The 12625-nt window shown below is 47.8% G+C and overlaps 1 protein-coding gene across 2 annotated transcripts in view; it reads right to left on the minus strand.

The window, feature by feature from the left end:
* The window catches only part of LOC100009097 (Ig gamma chain C region), a 183007-nt gene extending 171063 nt beyond the window's left edge, over positions 1–11944 (minus strand). The window contains exons 1-2 of one of the 2 annotated variants that reach the window (XM_070065641.1): positions 11823–11944; positions 11435–11719 (exon numbers count right to left, since the gene is read on the minus strand). In XM_070065641.1, the coding sequence (XP_069921742.1) occupies positions 11435–11719; positions 11823–11868 (331 nt within the window). In that variant the 5' untranslated portion in view covers positions 11869–11944. Of the gene's footprint in view, positions 1–11405; positions 11720–11822 lie in introns of both variants that reach the window. The other variant, XM_070065642.1, reaches the window with a different exon arrangement.
* Positions 11945–12625: the final 681 nt, after the last annotated feature.

Here is a 12625-nt window from a genome sequence, read left to right on the forward strand (position 1 = left end):
ACTGTTCCAGGATTAAAGGGAAAATGGAGATTGGGTATAAAGTCTGTAGAAAGTGAATGCAGAACACCCACAGTTTAGAATAAGATGGTTGGTTCAGTTCAGCTCAGAGGCTGCTCTGACAGGAGGTAGGGACGACTTATAAAATTGAGGTAGCAAATCAAGACTCTCGCTCGGGTCTGTCTGGGTTTGAAGGGAAAACTAAAATTGTCCTAAAGTCGGCAGTGCCCTGAGAACGCTGCCTGAGTCAGACTGGACAACACTCACGAGGTCCCCAGATAGTCCTGCATCTCTGATCCTGGTGACCACTGTCATCGTTCACGAACCTGAATGTGTCCATTTAGGACTTTTTCCTGTCACATCAAGCTTCTCTACGTCAGTGGCGTCAGTGTAAGGGACAGAATCATGAAGTAGAAGTCTTCCCTCAAAACTGTAGGAGAGGAAACCCAAATCCCTGACAGGAAACCAGGGCTTCATCTCCCTCTGTGCCTGAGCAGGACCAGAATCTGGACTCAGTGCGTCTTGTGCGCCCCCTGGTGGAGCCGCACTCCCCTGCAGGGAGGTTCGCTTCTGGGCTCTGACTGAGGGCCCCTCACTCTGCCTCCTGCGCAGAAATAGGTGGCCGTGTCCGAGGCTGACAGACTGTTCATGAGCAGAGACACCGTGTTCTGGGTGTTATCGCTGGAGATGATGATTCAGCCATTCACCCAGCTCGCGTAGTCCGTGCTACCACCACTCCAAATGTATCCGATCCACTCCAGCCCCTTCCCTGGAGCCTGGCGGACCCAGCTCATGTCGTAGCTGCTGAGGGAGAATCCAGAGACTTTGCAGAAGAGTTTTAATATCCCCCAGGCTTGACCAGGCCTTCCCCGGACTCCTCCAGCTGCTCCTGACACTGGACACCTGCAAACACAGACGTCCTGGTCAGGACACTGTCACTCACACTCTCTGTGTCTCTCACTCACGTCCTCTCCCAGACTCAGTGCCCCGCGTTCTCCATCATTACCTTTGAGCACAGCGACCAGGAGAAGCCAGCGCAGCCCAGTCTCCATGGTGAGCGTCTGTGTTGAGTGCGCTCACTGAGTGGACACCTGGGAGTCCTGGGGCTGGAGCTCCTGTGCCAGAGCTGCAGGGTGAGGGCTGGGCTGGTTTTCATGGGCAGAGTGAGGTCCTATCTGCATGTGCTGCCCCTATATAGCAGGCATGGGGTCAGATGCCTCAGACAGGACTGTGCCCAGACTGATGAGAGTGTCCCAGAGCAGTCTGTCAGTGCACACTTGTGAGGCAAATGATACCTTTTGTGCTCTTATTGCACACTGAACCCTGTCTTGGTCCTTTTATGTGAATGGACCTACAACGTATATTCATGGGTTCCCTTAGGTCTTGGTCCATTCAACATTACAGGAGAAATCACCAGTACAGTGTGGATGTGTCCCCAGCTCCAGTGTGGTAAGAGGAGTCCCCAGCACCTTGATCTGTTCCCCTCACCTCAGGACTCAGCTCTGCCCCAGTCCACACTCAGCACTCACTGGGGCTTCCTGGTGAGGTCTGCAGAACTCTCTGCCAGCAGCAGAACAAGGAGCACTTTTGCTGGATTCCATTTTTGACAGAGAGATGCACAGGGGACCAGGTTCCACGCAGGTGCATCTGAGTGTGGTGTTCCACGTGCCGGTGTCTGTCTGTCCTTCAATTTTCTCTGCTGGTAAATTTTGCTTCTATGGGCAATGCTGTTGAGCTGTGATAGATACAGAGGCAGCTGCACATGTTGAAAGTGTGTGGTGAGTGCGACTCAGCTGTGCCTCTCTCACTCCTCATCACACCTATGCCAAGAGCAAATATCACATCCCACATTGCTGCCCACTGCCCCTGTGTCACCCTGCCTCCGCCCACCTCCTCCAGTCACATTAAGTCCTGAGCCCCTTTGGGCTCCTTCACAATGGATTCATCCAGTTCATCCCTGAGCAACATGTAGGTTTTGTGGCAGAAGTTGATGGCCTTGAGTTTGCAGGTTCTGTGGGGCTCAGGTGAACGAGTTTTTCTTAGTTTTTAAGCAAAATATCTGAAAGTCCTATAAGAATTAAACTAAAAGTAAAGCAGAGTATGAATAGGATATTTTGCACAAATATGCAGTGTATTAGTCTTAGCTGTGTCATCAAATTTCATGGAAATAATAAATTGAAAGTTGCACTATTTAAGATGTGCACATCCCCCAGGGGAGTTCCAGGGTCTCATATGTGGCTCTGGTTCCCAATACCAGATTCCTGCTCCTGCAGCCCCAGGACCCAGAAGTTTATGGGAGGATATTTGGGCCCTGTCACTCTAGTGGATGCGCCTGATTGTTGTCCTGAAACTGGGCGAGGCTGGGAAGCAGACCTGGTCACAGTGACATTTGGGAAAGTGCAGTGAGTGGGAGCGGCTCTGTTTCTCCTCTCTGACCCATGTGTGAATAACTGAAAGTTAAGCCTTGAGTTACTGAAGGGTCTCTCTAAGGGCCGTATTCCCTTCAATGCAGGCAGCAACCCTCATGGCCTTGTCCCTCCCTAGAGCCCCTCTCAATGAGATCACTGGGTGGTGAGGTCCCCACATGCATGATGGGAGGCTCCGTGCATCAAGTATGGAGGGTAAGTTCCACCTAACATACAGCCTTCAGCTGCTCAGTTGGAGAGACCACACATGCACACCAAGCAGTGCTGGCTCTGCTCACGGCTCTGCAGGAACAGCATCCTCAGCCTCAATACCCCAGACCCTGCTCCTCTGTGTCCACTGAGTAGGAAAGTGATTCACCTGCAGGAGGAAACCATCATGACCAATGTCCTGGTGAAATCCTGTAGAAAATGTTCGTGAGCAGAGTCCACCCCAGACACTGTGCCAGCACTGATCCCCCAAGACACAGAAGTCTGCATCTTCAGGGAATGGCTCCACCCCCAAAGCTGAGGACTGGGGAGGAGAACCATGGCACGTGGGGAAGTGACAGTCGGGACAGGGTCCAGCAGCAGAGGGAGAGGACCTGGTGGGGGGGTGGGCTCTGCTGTGCAGGAGGGTAAGGACAGGGGGAAGGCCATACAGCTGGAGCACCAGTGCCTGCAGGAGAGCACTGAGTCAGGAGGTCTGATCAGGTGTCCTTGCCCCCAGCACTCCCCACACTGACCACCACTGAGTAAAACTAGCACAGGTGCCTGGGAGATGTGGAATGACATCGTCTCTGGGGAGTGCATCCAGTGACGACTCCCACCATGAGTGGATTCAATGTCAGGGCCTCATGGAGGAAGCTGAGGTCTCCAGTGCCCTGAACAGGACCACACAGAATGCTGGGAGCAGCCCGCTGGGGGTGGATGTGGTCTGTCCTCACACCATCAGTGCTGAGCATGGCCACAATGTAACAGCATTGACAGGGAGTGCACGGTCTGGCTGTTTGCAGAAATAGATTGTTCACTTCTGGGGAATCTGCTATGGAGGAGATCACAGTAGATCTCCTGGGTCCCCAGCTTCAGCACAGAGCACAGGGCTGCTAGAGTCAACCCTGGTCTCATCTGATGTCCTGTGTGGGGATGGGGTCCCTCCCATCCATGTTCACAATATTAGGATGCCTGAGGACACAAGATTCTCACTGTCTGATCCTGGACTTCCAGCCTCTACAGCTGTGAGCTCAATAAACCTTTTTGCGACATAACACCTCCTCTCTTGGGTACTGCATGATGGTACTAACAGGCAGAATAAAAGAGTCAAAGAACAACACTCAGCCAGTCCTCTGTTCCCACCTGAAACATAGAGTAACACGTGTCTCTGAATTTAGATGTAGAAACTCAGAAATAGTCATTTCTGTATCAGCTGAGAGAATTGCTTCAGATTCTGTAAGAATCCTACACGAGTGAACAATTGCATTTTTGCAGGAGACATTTAGTAAACACATGGGGTTGATGCAGCTATCCTGGTGAAGAGCAGAAAATTTGTTCATTCCTGATGATGACAGAGTTGAGAGAAAGCAAGGACAATTTTGCTTCCACAGAAGGAGGAGCATGGCTGAGAACAGGTGCGGGCAGTCCCTGGAGGAAGGAGTCGGGGTCTCTGGACACACAGTCTCTGGGGCAGGCCCTTCATGCAGCAGGGATGCAGCTCCAGGGTTGGATCATTGGTGGGCTCACAGGGACACAGTCCAGAACCACCTGGACTCTAGTGCAGACCTCACTGGGCTATCCCACCTGCTGGTCTCCCTGAGATGGAGACAAGGCCAGCAGAGTGTGGGGAACAAGACCTCTCCACACCCAGTGTTTTCCATGAGTCTGACCCCTTGCACTACCAATGGCCACCTCTGCTTGCAAATGAGAGCAGGTCCGGGATCCCAGGAGACGTGAGTGAGGAAGAGCAAGCAGGGTTTCTAGGAGCCACAGCCTGAGCCACCCCTGAGCTGCAGGTTAATCCCTGACCTGGGGTTTGGAGCACGTGGACCTCAACCTGTGAGTTCAGGGTGAGGAAGTGAAAGGGAGACGAGGGCACAGCTGTAGAGAATGGACATGGGAGCCCCAGGGAACAGGACCACGGGGTCAGCTCACCCCTCAGGGGCCCAGCTGTGCAGGAGGGGAGGGCATGGATGTGAAACACTGCAGCATTCATAGCCCCTGACCGGTTCTACACTGCCCCTGGGCTCTCAGCAGGGTCCCCGATGACGTCATCAGAGAATTCCATGGAGAGCTCTTCAGTGACTCGGGCTGGAAAAGCCTCCCCGGGTGCCCAGAGCTCCCTCAGGTCTCAGATGCTGGGGCCCCAGAGATGTCATTCATTCCTTCAAAACGACTCCATTTTCTTCATGTGACGTCTTCCCGTGATACCGAAACTTCTGCTCGGTGATTGGTGTTAGGGACAGAAGCATCCATCCAGATCGGAACTTAGGAAACAGTTACAGGACCACAAACCCCAATTTCCTGAAGGAACCAGCGATTCACCTCCCACTGCATCTGGGCAAGGGGATGAGTCTGCACAGTGCATGTGTGACTGGGGGAAAGTGCTATCAGAAACAAACTGCCAACACAGGGCTGACAGCACGTGCAGGAAATGATGGATAAAAATATACTCCACTACCTCATGCCATTTGTGAAAATCAGTGGTACATTGTACATTGAGAACAAAAGTGCAGAAAATGCAGAAAACGTCACTGTGGTGTAGCAGGTGAATCCTCCACCTGTGTTGCCTGCATCCCATAGTGCTGTGTGTTCGTCTTTCATTCTGTCTCTTGCTGATGCACCTGGGAAAGCAGAAAAGCATGGTCGTAGTGCTTGGGCCTCTGTGTCCAAGTGGGAGACCCTGAAGAAACTCCTGGCTCCTGGTGTCACTGTCGTCTGGGGAGTGAACCAGCAGGTGGAAGAACTCTTTCTCTGGGTCTCTTCTCTCTCTCTGTAACTCTGACTTTCAATAAATAAAAGAATCTTTTCTAAAAAATTACATTTGTAGCATCAAAAACACTTCAAAAACCTTGGAGGCAGTTTAGGATTCGGGTGAATGATGTCCACATAACAATATTATTGTTTTTTACTTTTTAATATTTGAAAAATTTTTAAGGAATACAAATTTCATAAGTACAACTTTTGGAATACATTTTCTCCCACCATACCCACCCTCCCACCTACATTCCCACCCCTCTTCCTCTTCCCTCTCCCCTTGCCAGTCCCATGCTCCATTAAGATTCATTTTCAATTAGTTTGTAAACAGAAGCCAACTCTATACTAAGTGAAGATTTCAACAATACACACACACACACACACACACACACACACACTGAGAACTGGTTTTACAGTTAACTCTCATAATACAACTCATTGAGGACAGAGGTCGTGCATGGGGAGTTAGTGCACAGTGCCCCTGTTGTTAATTTAACAATTAACACTCTTACGTATGACATCAGTGACCACCCGAGGCTCTTGACATGAGCTGCTTAGGCTATGAAAGCCTTTTGAATCTACAAATTCTTTCAGTATTTAGACAAGGCCATAAGCAAAGTGGAAGTTCTCTCCTCCCTTGAGAGAAAAGTACTTCCTTCTTTGAGGGCCACTTCTTTCCCCACGGGTCTCACTCACAGAGAACCTTCATGTAGAATATTTTTGCCACAGTGTCTTGGCTGAAATGTTCTCATGGGCTTTTCAGTCAGACCAGGAAGACTTAGGTGCTGCATCAGAGGTCAGAGTGTTACTTAAAGCGATTGTCATTCTTTGAGTCTGCTGTGTGGACTGCTTCCCATGTTGGAACATTCTCTCCTTTTAAATTCTATCTCTTATTATTACCAGGCACTTGACCCTATTTATATGATCACTTTAAAACTTAATCCTACCTATATATTCACCTTAACACTCAATATGATCACTTTAACAATTACAATGGCATTTTTCCCACTAAGCTTAATGGGACTTGGAGCCCCGTGACAAGTGTTAAAACTGTACCCTCAGAAATAAGTCTGTAGGAAAGTATGCAGCACTATACAGCTTTACAGTTACAAACTTCCTTCCTCCCTCTCTTATTCCTATTCTTATTTTTTTACTGAGATCTCATTTCAATTGACTTTATATACATATGATTAACTCTATGTTAAGTAGAGTTCAATAAATAGTAAGAAGGAAAATAAACAAAAAACCAAATAAACAAAAAACTGTTCCTCGACAGTCAAGACAAGGGCAGCTCAAGCCATCACTTCCCTAGATTTCCTTTTGGGTGCTCTATTAGGTCTCACCTATCAGGAAGAACATGTGGTATTTGTCCCTTAGGGACTGGCTTATTTCACTAACTATGATCTTTTCTAGAATCATCTATTCTGTTGCAAATGACTGGATTTCATTTTTTTTTTACCACTGTGTAGTATTCGGTAGCATACATATCCCACAATTTCTATAACGTGGAGGTACAGGTATCTCTTGTGTGTAGTGAATTCATTTCCCTTGGGTAAGTTCCCAGGAGTGGGATTCCTGGGTCATATAAGGTAGGACTATATTCAGATTTTTGAGATATCTCCATAGCGTCTTCCATAGTGGCTTTACCAGTTTGCATTCCCACCAACAGTGGATTAGGGTACTTTTTCCCCCACATCCTCGCCAGCAATTCATGTTTGTTGATTTCTGTATGAAGCCATTCTAACTGGGGTGAAGTGAAACCTCCTTGTGATTTTGATTTGCATTTCCCTGACCACTAGTGATCCTGAACATTTTTTCTATGTCTGTTGGTAATTTGGACATCCTCTTTTGAAAAATGTCTGAGTCTTGGCCCATCTCTTAACTGGGTTGTTTGTTTTGTTTTTTGAATTTCTTAATTTTTTACAGATTCTGGTTATTAATCCATATCCGTTGCATAGCTTGCAGATAATTTCGCACATGCTGTCAGATGCCTCTTCACTTGCCTGAGTGTTTTTTGCCACACAGAGACTTCCCGATTTGATACAATCCCATTTATTAATTTTGGCTTTGACTGCCTATGTCTCAGGTCTTTTCCAAGAACTCTTTACCTGTGCCAGTGTCTTGCAGGGTTTCACAAATGTTCTCTAATAACTGGATGGTTTAGAGTCATAGATTTAGATCTTTAATCCATGTTGAGTGGAGTTTTATGTAAGGTGTAAGATAGGGGTCTTCACTCATACTTATGCAATGCATAATAATTTAAAAAGTGAAAAGGAATTTGATGATTCCCTGTAAATTGGAATGACGTAGTCATGGATTTGAGGGAATGAGCTTGTTAAAATAGGCAAGCTACAATGTGATTCACAGATTCAATGCATTTCCTGTGAAATAGCCTGACATTTTTTCCAGGAAAAGGAAGAAAATTCTAGAATTCACATGAAGAAAATCAAGGTTTGTGATGGCAAAGCAGGAGGCTTCATCACATCTGAGCTAAATCAAGCCTGGTGCTGGGATAAGATAGACACCCAGAGCCCTGGGACAGAACAGAACCTAGAAATAAAGGAACACGTTCTGAGACTGTGAGTTCTGAGAATGCACGGTGACAAAATCACAGGATGGGGATGGGTTTCCTGTCGTTACCTGGGGTTGGGGAAACTTGAATGCACCTGAAATAATTCAATTACGATGTCATCTCATACCACATACAGAAACAGAGTGAACTTGAGGAATGCCTTAAAAGCAAGAGCCGAGACAGTACAGTTCTAGAAGAAAACACTGGACAAAAGCATGCTGACATTGGTTTGGGCAATGGTATTTTGAAAATCTCCAAAGTACAGGCAACCAAGCAAAAATAGGCAAAAGAATATGGATCCAACCACAGAGCTTCTGCAGAATAAAGAGAGTGATTGAAGAACCAGGAGTCGCCCGCAGATGGGGAGAAAGTATTTTCAGATCACACCCGTGGGTGCCAATGTTGTGGTCCCGCAGGTTAACCTGCCATCCCCATGCAGCATCACTCAGCAGCATGGCTTCAGACCCTGCTTGCTGCACTTCAAATCCAGCTCCCTGCTAATGGACCAGGGATCTCTGTCAATGATGACTCAAGTGTGTGTCCCCTTCAAGCCTCGTGGGAAACTGGAGGAAGTTCCAGGCTCCTGGCTACAGTCTTGCCCTTCCCCAGCCTTTGCAGCCATTCAGGAAGGAAACCAGTGGATGGAAGCTTCTCTCTCCCTCTGTTGGTCTCTTCCTCTGTTGCCATAACACTGCTTTTCAAATAAAATAAGTAGATATTTAAAAGAAATGAAAGATAACTGTACATATGAATAGGAGCCTATTTCCTAATGTTGAATGAACTCAAGCAACTGAATCCCAAGGGAAGAAATCAATTATTCAAATGCAGTGACTGACAAGGTGGTGACAGGAGCGGCCTTGAAGGTATCACATGGGATTCCTGCTCCTGTATGGATGCTTATGTTTAGGTCCTAGTTTGGGTCCAGTTTCAGATTCCTGCCAATGTGCACTCTGAGGGGCAGTGCGAGAATCTGAGTTAACCCCATGTGTGAGACTTGGACTGAATTCATGCACCTGGCTATGATCTGACCCAACTCCTCTTTTATGGCATCTGGGAAGTTACCCAGGATTCAGTAGACCACTGTCTGTCAGTCTCTGTTGCTTTTTCTTTTTGGACAAATACACAAATACAAGTTTTAAAGAGGTAAAAGTATATGTGTAATTTTTAAATAAAATATATAAAGGCAAACATATAAAAATGCTTTATATGGGATCATCATGCATGTGCATGTTGGAGAAACAATGAGATACCCCATCCCTTTGTTAGACTGAGTATCACCAGACATACCAGAGCTGACACATGTTGTGCAGGAAGAGAGAGAAGATAACCTGGTAAAGGCTGGAGTCAGGTAAATTAGGAAAGCTTTCATGGAAAACATCAGAAGCTGAGAAATAGAATTATCACAGGATCCTCCAACACCATTCCTGGTAGAAGGAATATGAAATCCCAGGGAGGAGACCACGGGATCCACAGTCACTATGGCAAACAGCTCTGCAGTCCCATGTTCAATTAAAGCAGCGTCATTCTCAAGAGGTCACACATATAATCCAGTGAAATTAGCCTTGAGGAAGGATGGATAATGGACAAATGGACAGAGTTATATTTTAACAGGAAGTTTATAAGGCAGTAAAGAGGAAGAAATTCTGATGTCTTGGATAACTTGGATAATGCTGAGAATAATGCCTAAGCATAATGTGTCAGTAAATGTACAGTATACCATCTAGTCCAAGAAGACAGATAATATGTGATGCTAGTTACATGGGAAAAAAGGATGAACTCATGGAGACATAATACAATTGTGAAGACCAAAGTCTGAGTGTGGGGGTAACAGAGGAGACGGTGGAGCAAGGTCAGAGTTTCAGTCCCACAGGATCCACACACTGAGGGATCTACTGTACAGCATGGTGACAGAGGTTAAGAGAATATTGTGTCTACAGAATTCCAACACAGGAAACTGACATTCGACCATGGGAACATGTGGATTTTGTGATGAGCATGTCAATAAGAATGACTTCATAATTCCATCAATTTGATACAGTCATTTTTGAACACATATCATTTATCTCATGTCTATGTTCAGTTATTATTTATCAAACATTTATGAAAAGGAAATGACAAAATGGCCAACTGCAGATTAAGTTCTCTGAATACTGGGGTTGTGTTTGCCAATGTTTTATGCAGATGATAAATAAATGCCAGTTCATTCAAGGACTGGCACGTGGAACCCAGGAGCAGGGAACTGCAATAGCGTTCGCACGTTTTTCATGGGGACTCCTAACTGATCCATCATCTGCTGTCTTCAGAATGCATTTTCACTTCCAAGGATAGAAATAGTGTAAATGTGCTCTGTCCAGAACTCTGATATGCAGCCTGGATGTCTCCCTCTCTAAATAGATGAAAGATGACAAATGGATTGATGACCCCAGTCAGCATAGACATGGAGTGAAGAGCAGGGACTCTGGACACATGGTCGCTGGGACTGGCTCTTCCTGCAGCTGTGATTCAGCCTCAGGACACTGGGCATCATGCTGGAGCCACAGACACAGCTCCCCATGATGTGGACTCCAGCCCCAGAGTGCACAGCCACTGTGTGTCCCACTTTCTGCTCTCCCTGAACCACAGCAGGTGCAGGGGGTCCCACGACACTGGAGCAGAACCAGATCAGCTGGAAGTGCACACCCAACACTTTCCATTCTGCTATGACCTTGACTGCTGATGTCCAGGGCATTTCCCCTCGGAGTTCTGGCAGGAAGCCCCCCAGGAGGGTCCCAGGACCTAGAGGATGAGGAAGTCCCTGTAGGCTTCCCAGGTGCCTGCAGAAGCTCAGCCTGAGACACAGCTGAGCTGCAAGTACATTCCTGAGTGCTGTGACATTCACACAGGGACCACAGACTGTTCCAGGATTAAAGGGGAAATAGAGGTCGGGTGAAAGTCTGCAGAAAGTGAGTGTGGATCACCCACATGTAGAGTCAAAGGTTGGTTCAGTGCACACTTGCTGGTTGTGGCAGGAGAGGGATGAGTGGAATAGTTGCTGTTTAACAGATCAACGACCCTGTCTCGGCTGTCCCTGGTTATACAGGGAAAACTGAAACTGTCCAAAGCTTTCAGTGCCCTGAGGGTGCTGTCCTGAGTCAGGTTGGAAGAGACTCAATAGTGTCCTCAATATTCCCACATCTCTGATCCTGGTGAGCACAGTCGCTGTCCATGAACCAAATTGTTCATTTAGGACTTCTTCCTTTTACATCAAACTTTCAATCCGTCATTGAAGTTGGGAGGGACAGAATCAAAAAGTAGAATTCTTCCCTCAAAACTGTTACAGGAGAGGAAACCCCAAATCTCTGACAGGAAACCAGGGCTTCATCTCCCTCTGCGCCTGTGCAGGACCAGAATCTGGGCTAATGCGTTCTGTGCGCCCCCTGGTGGAGCCGCGCGCCCCTGCAGGGAGGTTTGTGTCTGGGCTCAGCCTGAGGGCCCCTCACTGTGTCTCCAGCACAGAAATAGGTGGCCGTGTCCTCGGTTGTCAGACTGGTCATTTTCAGATCCACCGTGGTCGAGGTTTTGGAGATGGTGAATCGGCCTTTCGCCCAGCTCGCGTAGTATGTGCTACCACTAGCATAAATGATTCCGATCCATTCCAGCCCCTTCCCTGGAGCCTGGCGGACCCAGCTCATGTAGTAGCTACTGAGGGAGAATCCAGAGGCTGTGCAGGTGAGTGTCAGGGGTGTCCCAGGCGTGACCAGGCGACCCCCGGACTCCTCCAGCGACTGACACTGGACACCTGCAAACACAGACGACATGGTCAGGACACTGTCACTCACACTCTCTGTGTCTCTCACTCACGTCCTCTGCCAGACTCAGTGCCCCGCGTTCTCCATCATTACCTTTGAGCACAGCGACCAGGAGAAGCCAGCGCAGCCCAGTCTCCATGGTGAGCGTCTGTGTTGAGTGCGATCACTGAGTGGACACCTGGGAGTCCTGGGGCTGGAGCTCCTGTGCCAGAGCTGCAGGGTGAGGGCTGGGCTGGTTTTCATGGGCAGAGGGAGGCCCTATCTGCATGTGCTGCCCCTATATAGCAGGCATGGGTTCAGACGCCTCAGACAGGACAGTGCCCAGGGCAGACGAGGGTGTCTGGCGTCTTAAGTAGTCGATTAATGCCATGAGACCTGGAAATTGTTGTGAGATTATGGACAGAAATGCATTTCATTCATCTTTACAAAATTCATATAAATATATATTTATTTATTTGGAGGTAGAGTTATAGATAGTGAGAGAGAGACACAGAGAGAAAGGTCTTCCTTCTGTTTATTCCCTCCCCATTGGCAGCTACAGCCAGCGCTGTTCCGATCCGAAGAGATGAGCCAGGTGCTTCTTCCTGGTCTCCCATGTGGGTGCAGGGGCACAAGCACCTGGGCCATCCTCCACTGCCCTCCTGGGCCACAACTCAGAGCTGGACTTGAAGAGGAGCAACTGGGACTAGAACCTGGCACCTGTATGGGATGCCGGCACCGCAGAGAGAGGATTAGCCAAGTGAGCCCTGGCTCGGGCCCTTAATTTATATTTTGAACATTTATTTATTTATTTGAAAGTCAAAGTTACACACAGAGAGAAGGAGAGGCAGAGAGAGAGAGAGAGAGAGAGATGGAGAGAGACACGCAGAGAGAGAGCACAATCATCTTTCCTCTTG

This window comes from Oryctolagus cuniculus, chromosome 20 (genome assembly GCF_964237555.1).
Source record: "Oryctolagus cuniculus chromosome 20, mOryCun1.1, whole genome shotgun sequence".
Classification (NCBI taxonomy): domain Eukaryota; kingdom Metazoa; phylum Chordata; class Mammalia; order Lagomorpha; family Leporidae; genus Oryctolagus; species Oryctolagus cuniculus.